At 41.1% G+C, this 16,126-nt stretch overlaps 1 protein-coding gene across 3 annotated transcripts in view; it reads right to left on the reverse strand.

Annotated features, from left to right (window-relative positions):
• scaper (S-phase cyclin A-associated protein in the ER) overlaps nt 1–16,126 on the reverse strand; it is a 62,912-nt gene that overhangs the window by 35,583 nt on the left and 11,203 nt on the right. For all 3 annotated transcript variants that reach the window (XM_046038467.1, XM_046038466.1, XM_046038468.1), the window contains 12 exons: nt 15,384–15,734; nt 13,829–13,996; nt 13,641–13,707; nt 13,422–13,539; nt 13,011–13,122; nt 12,431–12,571; nt 11,876–12,031; nt 11,640–11,782; nt 11,410–11,491; nt 11,163–11,315; nt 9,933–10,040; nt 4,516–4,652 (listed from right to left, as the gene is read on the reverse strand). In XM_046038467.1, coding sequence (XP_045894423.1) covers nt 4,516–4,652; nt 9,933–10,040; nt 11,163–11,315; nt 11,410–11,491; nt 11,640–11,782; nt 11,876–12,031; nt 12,431–12,571; nt 13,011–13,122; nt 13,422–13,539; nt 13,641–13,707; nt 13,829–13,996; nt 15,384–15,734 — 1,736 coding nt within the window. The remainder of the gene's footprint in view (nt 1–4,515; nt 4,653–9,932; nt 10,041–11,162; nt 11,316–11,409; nt 11,492–11,639; nt 11,783–11,875; nt 12,032–12,430; nt 12,572–13,010; nt 13,123–13,421; nt 13,540–13,640; nt 13,708–13,828; nt 13,997–15,383; nt 15,735–16,126) is intronic.

Here is a 16,126-nt window from a genome sequence, read left to right on the forward strand (position 1 = left end):
ACTATCAGTCAATCAGGCATTCCCAGACATGATAAGCAACTATTGATCAGTTAGATAGAGCGTCTTCCGGTTACCCATCTCTACACTGATAGGATCAAACACTTCCTGGAAGACGACAGGTGGATTTGTCTCGGCAGGACCGACACGGACCAACCAAAGCTTCATCCTCTTTTCACAATGTCTTGCATTCAAGGGCAGTCATCTAAATGAAATTGAAAACTCACGTCTCAGCTAGATCAGGACACTGAGATACCAAAAACCTTAAAACTGCTCACCAGGAGCATTTATTCTAGCATTCAGAAAAATAATAGTGTTATTTCTAATTTATTGTTTAGTGGTTTAATTATTTACTAACTATCAGCATAGATGTAGCTGTTACAAAACTCTGGCAAAAACAAGAATAAAAAACTGCAGCCTCGTCTTACCAAATACTTACCAGTTTGGGAAATATATTTTAAATTAATATTAAAAAAAGGTACAATCTAAACCAGCCAACTACAAGATCAGCCATATTACTTTCAAAAAGAAGAGAAAAAGTACACTCTATGTGCATTAGATATCAATGTCAATAGACCATGTTGTGAGTAAGGATAACAATATAGGTTTGTGCCACTCTTCAGTATCAATTCTAGATATAGCCATTTTCCATTTCCTGTGAGTAGGATAAATGAGTAGCACAGACCTTTTTTCAGAAGGGTCTGAACAATATCCGTCCTGTTTCTCATTCATAATTTTACAATATTAATCTCTGACAGGTTTATACCTAACCAGGTTAAACAGGGAGCATTTGCAAAGCAATTCATTATTGTCAGAAGCAGTCCTTGTTAAATGAGCCTCAGGCAATAAATACGGGTGATCAGCAATAGGAGAGAAAGCAAAAATCTATAAGCAGTTCGTAACACAACAGACCTCAGTTCTTTATACATGTATTTCTTTGACAGAGACACACTTCTCCCCAATTCCCCAAAAGCACATTCAAACCACGACTAAAATGTACACAACACAGAACTAGAGGTGTCAGTTCAATGGCAATGAACATGACTAGAACCTACAGAAACTTAAAATTATACTAATACTTTATTAACTTAATGTACTTAAAATTCATTTAGCTTGTATGTACATTGTTAAGGATGTATGCTCATTTATGAGCAGGACTTTCCCCCCTTAATCTAAGGCAGCAGACTGGGTAAAATGAGTTAGGGCCATGCTTACCACCTCACACTGTATTCCATACTACATACAGGAGTGTCTTTGTATACACACCAGACGCCACCATCTGACAACACACACACACACACACACACACACACACACACACACACACACACACCACACACACCCAGCTACAATAGGCACGCAGCTCGTATCGGAGTGTTGAGAATTTGGCTTCCAACCCATCCTGACACTAACTGACAGGCTACTTACATAAAATTTTAACAGCATATTTTCCTTCCCAAAACACTTATTACTAGAGAGGGTTAGCCAAGCCGCAAAAAAAGAGAGAGGGTTAAAATGTCTGTGCACCACTTTATGACAGGACGGGGCTACATGTTGGCCTGGTGAAAAGTCTAGTGAGAACCACTCACGTTTTACGGACACCATACGGTGTTCCAATAAAACGGTTCATTTCCACCCCGACGGTGAAGCGGCTCACCTTCATGTTTACTGGGGCTCTGGGTTATTTATGACCTCTGAAAGCCTGCTGCCTTTGAGTGCTAGTCTCAGCAGGGCTGGTGCAGGAGTGACGGTGAACAGAGACAGATCATGTTGTCACTTTCTCAGTACCGCTGAGCTTCACAAAGCCAAAAACAGCAGCACTGAGAATAAAACACTGTAGCAGAATGGGATGAGTGCGTCAGCCTGTAGCTGTCTCATATGCCTCTTTTGAATAAATACTTTCCCCTGAAAAGCATAATAATAATGAATTTGCTTTTTAGTAATCTCACTCAGGGTCCGAATCACAGGTCAGTGGCCTCTGTGATTACCAATGAAGAAATGTACTCGAACACAGCAGGACTTAAATGGGCAAGAGAGATTCAAGAGTAGTACAAACGTCTGAGAGAAGTTCTGGAGAGGTCATCTAGACAGTGCTGTTCGCTACCTCCTCACACCAGTTTTGCGTTTTGGAAATAATATACACAATTGATGCTACTATTAGAAGTCTTGCCCAAAAATATTCACATCTTTATTTTTAATCATATTCCCAATAAAGATAATACCGAGCACACTCTTTGTAATAATTCAGTTAGTGTGCCAAGTTATTCCATAATTGTCTTCCCAACCAAGATATTCAAAATTTAATACCGTACCTAAGTTTAGAAATGATAATTTAGAAATGCCATCATTTATATCCCTTTATAGTTGTTATCATTATGACTACTATTATAGGTGTGATTACTGAAACGTCACAATATTTCACGTCGTGTTAATCTGTCTCCAGTTGACACTTTTCACATGATGTCGAGCCACACATGAATTTTCTTACACAGTGAAAAACAAATGTATAAATGATAACGTCGACTCGCCGTGTTAATCAACTCCGCCCAGCTGATGTGACACAGGCATAGGCCGTGATACTAATAAGGTGAACCTCCTCTTGCACTGCGGCCGAGTGGTAACGTAACTGGCAGAGCTGCACTTTATCAGAGGTGCTAAAATTAGCATTTGTGTGGATTTGTGGTGAGATTTCTGCCTGATCAGAAGTGTTTTCAGTTAGTTTCGGTTTCCACCTCCTTGTGTCATCCCCATTTACACTATAAATTGGTGCAGGAAATTAAGAGTTTAATGCTCAAAAATTTCTTATCCTTCAGCCTTGAAGGTTTCTTAAAGAGGTGGTATTATGCTAATTTTCAGGTTCAAAATCTTATTTAGGGGTTGTACCAGAACAGGTTTACATGGTTTAATTTTCAAAAAACCATATCTTTGTCATACTGCACATTGCTGCAGCTCCTCTTTTCACCCTGTGTTGAAGGCTTTGTTTTTATCTATGGAGTGATACATCTTGTCTCTAAATGATCTTTGTTGGGAGTTGCATATGCGCAGTTCCTAGTTAAGGACTACTAGCCAATCAGAAGCAGAGAAAGGCCGGTCAGCGAAAGGCCGGTAAACAGCTTAGATTCAGGTGTAGGCTACATGTTGCCAACCAGGTTGGCAATTTGGACTGGAGCAAAAGTTTCAGAGTGGTGAGTTATTAATCTGTAACAAAAGTATCTTTCATCCATAAAGTTTTAACTGAGCTCTGTCTCTACATCACTGTAACAACTTCATGTCCATTGACTGCTTAGAGGGTAGCTAGTGTTTGGAAGGGAGAGGAGAGGTGTGCTGCAGCTCAGTGTTTTTCCACCGGTGTTTTTGAGGGCTTGTGAGACTAGTCGCTCAGCGAGCATTATGACACATATTTTCATAGTGACACAAGAACGGGAAGTAAAGGCTGGACTACAAACGAGCTGGCGTGGCCACAGCAAAAACCTAACAATGGAACTGGAAAAAAGACCAGTGTTGTTAATATGGTTCCTGATCAATACCAATGACTTCATTATTTAATTCACTTCCAGAGACAGTTTTCTATTTTCCAAGCAGATGGATGACGAGGCTTCATGAGAACTACTGCACCCACAAATTTCCCAAGCTAACAAAAGAAAAAAAGAAGAAGCAGTATAAACGCTTAAGATATTTGTATGTGTTTATCACGTCTGACCATTTGTATTGGGCTTATATCATTTTCTTAGCTTGCTTACTTAACACCAAAAATGTGTCTTTATTTATAGGCTACTCTAGTGTCTAATATAAACACATTTTATTGTTTATGTTTACATTATGTAAGTGACTCCTCAGCAACAAACTGAGCTTGATAGAGGCTATATCTTGCTTTATGCCTCTTTTAATTCTTTTTTTTTTTTCCTCCAATGCAACATTCCTGTCTTTAGAGCGTACAGATATTAATGTCACCCAGCTTGTAGTGGAATACTTCCAATAATCTGCATCAGTAACATCTTACAGTAAGTATTGTCAACATGGTGTCTCTTTCCCTCCCTGTTATGACAGCCAATTAAACTGAATGAGCTCAGGTCCAGCTTCTGACACACAGCAGCTCTGCCTCCTATTTGTTGATTACTATTGATTTTCTTTGATACTTCATTTAAAAAATCAATAGCTCAGAAGAAGAAAAATAGGCATGGCTCATACATACTTTAACATACATCCTGTACACACAGGAAGGCTTAAGATTTGGCAATGCCATGGCAGCAATTTGGAGGAAAGCTCTTTACAGGTGAAAGCCGGGGCCCTACAAATCGATTTGCAGTTTTGCTCCCCAATCACAGAAAGTGGTCATAAATTAAGCTCATCAGTGTTACTATGTGGACAGCCAGGATGCACATAACATCTGCTTTCCATCTCCTTATCACTCATAAAAAAAGTCTTGGCACAGTTTTGTCCTCTGTGCCTCTGAGAGGAGAAACAGAGAGAGAGAGCGGCAGATGATAGACAGAAAGAGAGATAAATTGGATGTATTACCTGGAGTTCATCCTGGCGCGGAGCTTCTTTGCCTTCTTCCGTGCTTTCTGCCTCTCTTCTCCATCCTTCACGCTCTCAGAAGACACAGAGCTTTCCGTCACAATATCCACAATGTATTTCTTCAAGGAAAGATGCTCCTAGAGTAGACAAAAATCAATACATCAAAGACATTGCCGGCAAATGTTTGTACTATTATTTACTATAACAAGCTTCTAAAAAAAGTTTACTTAAGTAAAGTTTTAAGGTACCCACACTTTACTGGAGTATTTACATTTTCTGCAACTTTGTACTTCAACTCAACTAGATTTCCTAGGGAAATACTCTACTTTGGCTACATTTATCGGACAGCTGTAGGTGGTAGTTACTCGGCAGATTAAAATTTTACTTATGAAACACGTAATCATCAACAGTATGATGCATTGTTGTTTTAAATCAATCGCTCTCCCCTTACCCACTTATGGTGCTTAAACATAAAAACTAAAACTTTTCAATTAATCCACAGTCCACCTGGGGGGGTTTCATGACAAAAAAAACCCAAAAACGTTTCAAAACATCCCCACTCTGTTTTTTTTTTTTAAATGAATCGCACCCTGTTACAGCCTCATAAACAGCTAACATGGACAAAAAGAGGATCCATATGAGGATTTGTAAGTACAGCGTAGGTGGCTCAGCCTGAGAGAAAGAGAGGGAGGCAAGAGGGAAAGAGGTATGTGAGGTGTGTGAGCGAGCTATTAATAATAACGTTTTTAATTTTAAATTAAGTTTACAAAGGAAGGTTTTTATTTCATGAAAAATTCCACAAAAAAAAATCAACGGTTGTAGTTATTACACTACTACACCAGCATTAAATTTTTCCTGATTTCCGCACCCCCTAGAGGCAGCTCGTACCACTTTGGGAATCGCTGCATTAAGGCATGAGTAATAATATTTCAATTGTTTAATATTATATATCAGAAATATAATATGGCACACACAGCCATTCTGAGTACTTTTAATTGTTGATACTTCAAAGTACATTGTGCTGATAATATTTATTTTACTTCAAACTTGGAAAGCAAAACTTTTACTATAATCAGGTATTGTTACTTTTACCCAAGTAAAGGATCTGCGAATAATCACTGATACAGCTACTGTAAAGAAAACAGGAGGCTGGCAAATGGCAAAAGTAAGACTATACTGCTTTATCCTAGTAAGAGTTGTGTTTATTGTAAACTCTTAATCATTACAACTTGTTGTCTTCTTCTCAGTGAGAATTTACCATGTAACAACAATTTTATTTTAAATGATAAAGGAAATAGAACAGCAAATTTAACACTTGGTAAATGTCTCAAATTAGATGTTCTACCCTTGAGATGTGGCACTGAAGATACTGTGTGACATGTAGATCTACACGTCTCAATAACACCACTGTATCCTGTAATTACCTCCAATACTCCACAGTCTTTTGAAGCCACCCACCTACGGACATGCTAAAAGGCTGGAGGTGTTGCCTCCTGTCTGGCCCTGCCAGATGATTCTGATATTTCCACCAGGAGGCAGGGGAATGTAACCCGATTTGAACAACATGATGCATGTGCAAGAAACCAATTACCCAATTATGCTGTCATCCAGCACCCCAGAGGACAGGATGGCCTAGCAGATAAAGGGTTTCCATTCAGCAGTCAAGCTAACCTGTGTGTGGGATGCCATACCCTTTGGTCACAAGTTGTCAGTGTACCTGCTGCCTGAATAGAGGTTTTCACTTAAGGTCAGTAGGTGGTCTTAAAAGTGTAAGTAAGAGTGCCACAAACCTATTTTCCTATTGAGCCTACACAAAAACACCAATTTCTGCCAACAGTTTAGGTTATTTCAAATGACAGATTTTCTGTGTTTTTTCTTTTGTCTATGCTTTTCTCATTAGTTGGAAGAGGGCAGTACTCCACTGGGAAAAGGTCACGTCATGTATTTCTGTGCACCGATCAAGATCTAGCCATGTTTAAAGGTGCTACAAAATGCTCACTTTGACGTTCACACTTGTATTTAGAGTTTCTACAAGAAACTGTTCACATGCACATATCTCATACTGTCCACTGCTTCAGCATCTCTTGACCCTCTTTCTGAACCCTCGGTTTTAGCTCCTGTCTCTTTAAGGCCCCCCTCCCTGAAAGCCCACATACTTCTGATTGGCCAACTTCCCCAAGCACTGAAGAGAGGCGGGGCTGAGCGGCACTGCACTGAAACAAGGCCTGCTATGTGAGACTAGCTCTCACTGATAACTGTACAAAAATACAACTTTATTTTCTAACTTTGTATGCAGATTTACGTTAGTTTATATGTTACTGGTTACTTTAGCGCTAACTACCGCTATCAGCAGCTACTACTAAGTTAGCTACTTAGTTAGCTGCGGAGCTAGCAGTTCTATTACTGATTTTGCCCGGACTGGAAGCTTGGTGTTTCTGGGGTGTGTGTTGGTGTTTACACCACTTGGAACCCTGGTTCAGAGCCAGCTGATATCAGGAGCTACTGCGGTTAACAACCGCGTTAGCAACAGGTAAAGCTATATGTTCATCAGGAAACTGGACTGGTCTATGTAACTTTGGGGGCATAAACATCGTTGGCATTCGCACATTTTTCGGGAGTATGTTGGGTACCAAGATTCACATATGAAGGAGGAAACAATGGAGATTGAGGCTCACGGTATGTCATTTATGTACTGAACTCTTTTTATTTAACTATGCCAAGGGAAATGCAGTTTTCCCCATTGTACAGCACCTTTAAATCAAAATGTTATGACAGTGGTTGTTTGCTTTACAGTATGTTGCCAGCAATGTCAATAAACATAGTCCTAATGATACAAATTAGATTTTGTAAGTAATGCATATTCAATATTGTTTAGAATATGTAAGATTAGAAGCATTTTCATGAGCTTTAATGTTGATAGATTAGTAAACTTGTGAATAAGTTGGTAAGTCACCTAGAATGATTAAAAGATTTGAGCCTTTTTTTAGAGCCTAAAAGTAACAAGAGAAAGGGGTAATAACTTTGGAAATTAAACAGGCACTGCAAGTGATAGTCTGATGTTTCCCAGGAAGGATGTGAGTGTCTGTATTTGTATGTGCACCCCTCTGCCCTCTACTCCGCAATACTACAGGTCAGTCATGACTCATGACCGTAGCTGTACCTCACTTGGGAGGCAGCTGTTCAGTAATCTCTCTGAGAGGCTATCCAGCCACTCGCATAATGAAATTGTTTCAGAGACGCATCCAAAACATCTTTGCAAAATCACACTTGTAACATAAAAGAGTACCTGAAATATTAAGCTATCAAATAAGTACAATGCTGACAAACAGACTATGATTCTTTAGCAAATAAATATATAATTATTACATCAGACTGATGACAGACAGAGGTCTTCCACTGAACCACTGTAACAAAGCAGCAAAGATGCTGGCCTAAGGGCAATGCTACCGCACAATACCACAGATTGCCTCTGGTGGGAGTAATATGATACCACTTTAAACATCTCTCCCTTTCTCTGACACAAACAGACCTATAACAGATCTAAAAGGCAGCCAACACAAATACAGATTCTATGGGATATGTTCACCCACTGCCTCTTTTGTCAAATACAAAGGCCTGAGAGGTAGGCTTTCCATTTGGCTCGAAACAAACAGCTGTATTTCACTTTGGCTTTTAGATAAGATACTACACTGGATTGAGTTACTGTCACTACAGTGGTTTGCATGACATTTTATGTACTGAACTGCATCTAATCATTTAAAAAAGAGAGGACAAATCACACAAAAGACAAAAAAACCCTGAAATCTATCTATTCACAGCAGCTTCACTGCAATAACCAGACAGATGTCAGATCTCAAAACAGTATTGGGAGGGACAGGCTTGTTTCAGCTGGCAGTCTTTATATTTCATCGCAGTTCTCAATTTGTGGCTATCATTGAAGCTTTAACTATGACCTTTAGGGCTATTCAGTGTTGTTGGGAGGTCAGCTATGATATCCTCTGCTGCCTGGTGATATATCCACTGGTCAGGTCCCCCTTGCACTAAAGACAAGCAGAACAGACTTTCTTCAGAGAAGCCACCAGTTTTTTTGAGCTGTTGTGTCTAAAGGTGATCAATAAATAAAGTCCTTATGTCAGACCAAGAATGGCTCTTGGATATTACCTGCATCTTACTAAGCCAGGACAGATTGTGAGTAAAAAGAGTGATTGCAATCTCAAGCTCTCCACCCATACATAGATCCTAACCTTTTGATAATCATTGTATTTTTAAATTTAATTCGCAAGTCTTTCAGAATGAGAGAAAATGACTAAATATGAAGGCACAGGGCATTTGCCGACCTCTGCACAACTGTGAACCAACCATTTTCATTTTAATTAAAAATCTTTCATTGCAGGAAGAATTATGGAGCAGCAGTCTGGAAAATAGTTGGCAGGGGTATGAATGAAATAGTGGACACCAAAATGAGCTCTGAGATACATAACAAGGGGCCACATAAGTCTATCTAAACAAAGTCTCTCCAGACCTATTGGACAGCTTAATTAGCTTTGACAGAGAATAAGAAAAAGTAGTTCTGGACATCTAAATAGTATCTATTAGCTACTACAGTGACTAATAGCCCAATCCAATTATAACACACACACATACACAAACTGTCAAGTACAACATTTACTATGAGTTCAGCGAGGGCTTAAACTTCTGACCAATCAGTGTTGACAAAAAGACAATATATAAAAGGTGGGAAAACAGTAAAGCCTCAACATTATGGTTACTGGTAAAACTACATCAAAGAGTAGAAGAAGTATTGCAAATGTATATGAAGTAGTGCTCATATATGAACTGTTTATAGGGATATATTGGTTAAGTACTTCTCTTCATTGCCTTGTTTATCATACTGTCAAACTAAAAAAAAATTACCTGCATTTGGAAAGGAAATGATTTAGAGGAAAAGAAGGAGGGGGTATCAATTATTTCCCACTGAAAAAAGCTTTGAATGAAGGAGCTGCCAGGGCCAAAGGTGCTGAGTATAGCACCAACAGTTGTCAGTCTCACAATGAGCACCGCTGAAAAGCCAATCTCATATTGCAGCCTGAGAGGTTACCTTGCATTAACGAGCTGCCTTCCCATGGAAAAGCGCTCCATGACAGAAACCGCCTGGAGACAGGGGGGTGATGTCACCCCTCCACTGAAGCAATGAACCCTAACTGTGTACATTTCAAGGCCCATTTGTAATCTCACAAAGCCAGCAACAGAGCCGTGACAGTATATACAGGGATGCATCAACAATAATAATGACCACGTCATAAAAGGCAACCGCAGTGTCTCTTTGTCTTTTTTACATGACACAAGCAGCAGTAGGGCAGTATTCTTTGACAAGATGAGTGGATGTTTGTTCCTGGCACAGTGTGGGTGATACGCACCACTTCCTCATCAGAGAGCTCCCGTCCCTGGATGCTGCTACTGTCTCGCACGGCCTGTTGGTGCCTCTTCCCCTTGGTGTGACTGAACAGGTGCACCTCTGAGGTGATCTACAAACACATTGGTCAGAGGTCACTGCTGTGGGAACAATGGAGACAGAGGCAGGAAAGGGTCAACAAAGCCCCATGGGACGCTGGTGAAACGATATACCACATGGGCTTGGGACATGACCTGCTTCTCCTGACCCTCAGCTTCAAGCAAAGACTAAGGAAAGGAAATACAATTTGTTACATTATGAGTCACTCTACAGCCTACAGCAACTGAGTTGAAATGGAGAAAACACTTAAGAAAAAAAACAAAAAAAACACTCTACTGGGATTTGAATACTCAAAAGAAAACGTAAAAAATTTGAAAACACAAACAACCTCAAAATGCCTCACAAAATGTTTTAAAGGGCTAAATAAAAAGTAGTGCAGGTCTGAGAAATGGCCACAACAAGAGGCAGGTGTACTGCAAGCAATGTTGTCCTCCCATCTCTGGAAAAGAGCCCATTTAGAATGGTTTGTGTTTAATGTCATTAAATTAAGTGCTTGCTGCTGACCAACCCATGATCTCTGGTGTCAGATGCTGGCCAAGGTCATTCAACATTTAACAAGATTCCCTCTTTTACCCCCCCCAACCGTCCTCTTTATCTGATGCTGGTTTGAAGCCTCAAGGTGTCCCACCCTTGTTGCCGTGGTAGCCGGTCCATCAGAGATAAATGTGTCTGCTTGTGGATTTGTTGCCTGACACTTGAAAAAGCATAAGCATGCCCAGTCATAAATCTCTGTTTAAAGAGTCCATGTTTAATCAAGGCCGTTAAATCCTCATTTAAATGTGGCCTCTTACAAAAATCCTCTGAATCACCTTCCTATCAGCAATTTTATGTATATCCAGCCTGCCAAATAACAGGGGAGTTGCCCAGAGCTGTTCTGCTGCAGCGTCTGTCCGTCCCTTTTTCTTTTCCTTCACGTACACAAAGACACATACTAGTTTGGGAGAGTGAGATAATTAAATGAAAGGTTAGAGAAAAACTCAAGCCCATTTGAAAGTAAAAAGGACTTTTTAACATCCTCTCCACAATAATAGATGCAATAGAAGTTGTACTGTTAGATTCAACATAGTGCATATAAGTTAGGGACACCAATGGACATAAGTAAGCCCTGAGACTGGCGGGACAAAACTGTACATACCACAACGCCGCACAGGGAGCACTGTTTCTTGCGCTCATATGGTGTCAGTTTGGGGGCGTAGTCTGTGTTAGCATGTCGACCACTGCTGAGCTCAGCAGCCTTCTCCTTCCTCTGCTCGATTTGCTCCATATGCCTACGGCTGCTTTCGTCATGCTATGGATGAAACCGGAAACCAAGTGTCATATGGGAAGCTGGGATGCCTGCATGGTGTCCAATGGTGATGCAAGGTGGCACAGTATAAACTTACCTTCATCTGAATTTTCTTCTGCAGCTCCTCCATGGCCTCCTGTTGAGCAGCACTAAGAGCAGCCAGACGCTCCTCACGGTCTCTTCAGACAGGACATAGAAAACCAGTGTGAAACAACTGCACATGTAAATACAAGTCTCTAATATATCCAAGTGACCGAATCAAATGAGGATTGGTGCAGCCATCTGTCTGCATACATTTCCATATTGAAAGCCTTTTGGACTACATACCTGGCCCTTTCCCGGGCTGCATCTTCTCTAGCTTTCTCTTTTTCCTGCCTCTGCTGTTCAATACGAGCCTCCTGCTCCTTCCTCCGTATCAGCAGCTCCTCCACCCGTGCCTGCCGCTCTGCTTCCAGGACTCGTTTACGCTCCTACAAAGGGAGTAGAGATTAAAGATGCACCTGAAGGTGAAAATTACAAGAAGAAAAATGAAGTGTAAAATCGTGCATTGGTTTTTGTAGCACCTGCACAGCCTCGTCTCTGGCCTGTTTCTCCTCCTGTCTCCTCTGCCTATCCTCCTGCAGCTCGTTAAGGCGTTGCTCATACTCATTTAACTTGGCCAGGGCATCGTGCCTCTTGTTTTGGGCTTCCAGAGTGTTGATGAATGCGATTTCATTCACCTGTACAGACAGATATGCTTATGAACTATGATATAAACACAGTTTACACAGTTTACACACACACACACACACACACACACACACACACACACACACACACACACACGGTATATAATATGGAAAAACATAAATGCATAAAGACAGAGCGAAGTGGTCAGTTTGTCTGTCAGTATTTTGGCAAGAATCATCGAACTGACAATGCCAATCCACAGCAGTCATTTTCAGGGTGATTGCGTATGTATGAATGTATTTTAACACTTTACCCATGTAATAAAAAAAAAATAAAAAAAAAAATAAATAAAAAAAAATGTATGTGTGCAAATGTCCCACTTAATTCAGAAAACTCCTCAGCTGTCACACGCATTTGGTTACTGCTTTTCAGGGGATGCCCTCCTCTACCTTGGCTTCTTCTTCTTGGGCCTTCTTCACAATCGCCTGGAGCTGCAGCTCTCGCTTCAAGTCTGCATGTAACAGTTTTTCCTCCATCATCCTCCGACGCTGCTCCAACAACTCCTCCTTCCATTTCCTCACCTCCTTCTCCTGCGGAGAGCGAAGAGTGAGAAGAAGGAGTGGGTGAAAATAAAAATAAATAATGTACATTCTTCAGGACAACACAGACAATGGATTCTTAATCTATCAGGTGCTACCCTCTCCAGCAGTGTCCATGTGGGGATTAATGCGAATATACACCTCTTTATGTATTTATGTGGTTAATCCTGATTTATTCTAGGACTCACTCATCTTGCCATGGTCTTGGAGAACAAAAACAAACTTCATGAAAGGCTGTTGATTTTGGCCAGGGGTCTCTCTCACGACTGTCTGCGGCCAGCTGGCCTGGATGCGACTGGAGGGGGTTGTAATATTTAGTGATTCTATCAGGCAGTGTGCTGACAAAACCTCTCGTTAAGAGCCAGGCTCGGCTTAGCTTACGCAGAGTTTCTTTAGGGTGCTTTCCGTCAACTTGGCACGATTTACTCACCCTCTCCAAGAGCTTCTGCAGTTTGAGCGTCTTTTCCTCCCGGAGTTTGTCCCTCAGCTGCTGCGCCTTCAGCTGTTTCTCCTCATGTTTCTTCTTTGACTCTGCAATGGTTCTGTCAAAAATGTTGGAAAAAATCATTCATCTATTTTTCCTCTTTATCAACAATGTGCAGGGGCAGACATAGACTCTGACAGACACTAGGGCCTGTTCAGATGTTCTAGGTGGTAACCTAAAATGAAACAGCAACTGGGTCTATGGCTCCCAGGCTGCTGGGTTAAATCCTTGTCAATATAAGATCAGGGGATTGCAAATGAGTACATTAAGGTGCTGTTCAGGAAGGCATTAAACAAGTAGCGAGGCTGATTATACAGTGATACTGGCAATGTGTGTTAGAGTGTGTGTATTTTGCACCTTTTGCGCGACGGTGAGGACAATTTCTCGTGCATGTGGATCCCATGTCCAGGAGGCCGAGCAGGTTCCTCTTCAACAATGTCCCCCCATGAGGTACTCTGACGCCATGGCTCACGAGCTACAGAAAAAACAAGTAAGGAAAGTGAACAGACTTCAGTGTAATATTTGCCATTACAAAAAATGAGAATTCAGTTTTCATATAGATGTTGACCTCCATACCGTCATAATCTGCCAGCATGTCACTCCAGTCAATATTGGCTCCACAACCTCCGTTGCCAATGCTAGCCTGTGGTAAAGATTTGTGTTTTTCATGTTACCTTACAGTGAGGGTTTAAATAAAAAAAAAAAGAAATAAAAAAAAAAAAGAAATCACAATCCCAACTATAAATGAGCATGATTAATCTTACAGAGAAGTCACTTTCATTATCCGTCTCCAGGTCGTTGTTCTCGGCCAGAATCTCTCTGGTCAGCTGCTCTTCCTCAGCGATGGCACTGGCAATCGCCTCCTCGTTGGCCTTCTCCAGACGGTCGGCAAGCTCCTCTTTCTTGGCCAAGACCTCTGCCATGGACTGGGGCTGAACACATATACAAACACATACCACCTCACACACATAGAATTTCACATTAAATAAATATTGAGTTCATACAAACAACCAGTGAGAAAACCAGAAACCTGTTATTGTTACCATGATAGGCCTTTTTCATGGATACAAATAATAAAATGAATGATGGCTGGATTCCATTCAGAACAGAGCTTTATGTGTACCTTTTTTAGTCATTGGTTGCATTATCTCTGAAAGGTGTCTAATCCTTTTGTTACTAGCTATATAATGTATAAATTATGTTAACAAAATATTTAAAGATTCTTCATTCAATTGCAGTGCAACTATTAAGAGCAGACATTTCTATTCTTCTTGTCACTGAGTATAAATTATGAAATATTTTATAAATAGATAAAACTGTGGTAAAATATTTCTAATGGAATGAAAAGTAAGTAAGTACTAAGTTTGAGGGTCTGTGCAGTTGGTCTGATTTGTACTTGGGTGCAGAATCAAAACAATGAGGGGAACACCATATCATCAACCCAATCACAGTTTGTACCACACAATCATCACAAGAATCACAAGTGAGGAAGCATTCAAGAGTCATGCAGGGCACATTTACTGTGAGGATGAAGAGATGGTAGAAGGAGGCAACTGGTGGTTTTGCTCTAGGAAACCGTTTACTTTAACCTATCAAGTATTTTTGAAGTTTATACATATTCTTGACATGGCAACACCTCACAGATTACTCCAGAGCAGCAACTACTCTAAATCAATTATAGAGCCTTTTTCAACACTGTATGTATGGGGAAGGTTAAGAAGTTCTGAGTCTAAATCTTAGGCACATAAGTATCGCCTGGACAAGGTCAAAGACTAGAATGGTGTTAAATTTGAGGCCAAACAGCCTTCACTGCAGATTTGAATTAAACTTTTTTCCACACGTTTTCATTCACTACCTGTGAAAATCTGACAGCGTCCCATTTAGAGGTGTAGTAAGTGTATGGAGCTCTGTGTTTACACACTCCATGACGCTTCATAATAGTGACAACACTTGATGTAACGAGACAATGTTTGCCCAAGATCTGACCGCTGGGTTGAATACAAACAGGAAACTCAATAAAAGTTCGGCAGCATAATTTTTTTTGCACAGAATTTTAAAAAGTGGCCAAAATAACTAAAACAAGTTAAGAGGTTCGTTTAGGGCAACACCTTCGGAGTGCTTGCTCGATTACAGAAGTCTCCTACTCACAGCTATTCTTCACAGTCGTGCTATAACAACTCTACACAGAGCTATGCAGTCTGCACAATTGGTCTGGTTTCTTAAGACTGACTTTGTTTAGGCGGTAAAAGGACCCTTAGGGATCCCCCCCCCCCCCAACCACCCGCCCCTCCCTCTGCTCCTCCATCTCTCAGCACTCACAGTAGAAAGCTCTGTGGGGTCCAGCACACTCTCCAGTTTCACCGCTGGCATGGGAGCCTCAGCCTGTCCTGCAGCAGATGTGGCCATGCCCTGCGGCGCGCCCCCCTCAGCCCCACTGTCCCCCAAGGCCAACAGTGCACCGAGCCCATCCGTCTGGGGAATGTCTGGGGATGCGGTGAGGACCCGAGCAGGGACTGGGACTGATAAGGTAATGTCTGTTGGTGGGACTGTGGCTGAGGATGGCGTGGGCTCTGGGGCTTGGAAATGGGTATGAGCTTCTATGGGGGGAGGCGTGTCTTCACAGGGTGCTTCAACACACTGCCCCGAGTCTTGAACACTTTCTGCTGGGGGCTGCACCGATAGTCACACAAACACACGCAAACTCAATTAAAGACATGCATATTTCAAGCAATTCATGAGAGCAATAACAAAAAAAAAAAACAAACCAAACCAGTCAATACTCAACACATAGCTGAAAACACAACTCATGCAGGAAAGCTGGTACTGACATGCCCTACCTGATAGATTGAAATACAAATCACTATCTCCAAAGTCAACCGAAGGCTATAACACACTCTTACAAAGTGTGTCTTGAGGCAGCGACATCGAGTACTTATTTCATGTGAGTGAAATTCAGTTTTCTACCTCTGAAATGTCAGAGAACAATCAATCGCTTTAAAGTTGATATGCCTGTCTGGACAGTCTGTCTATGAATACCATGGAGCCCAAAACAAAAACAAATG

The sequence above is a fragment of the Micropterus dolomieu genome, linkage group LG22 (genome assembly GCF_021292245.1).
Source record: "Micropterus dolomieu isolate WLL.071019.BEF.003 ecotype Adirondacks linkage group LG22, ASM2129224v1, whole genome shotgun sequence".
Taxonomy (NCBI): Eukaryota; Metazoa; Chordata; class Actinopteri; order Centrarchiformes; family Centrarchidae; genus Micropterus; species Micropterus dolomieu.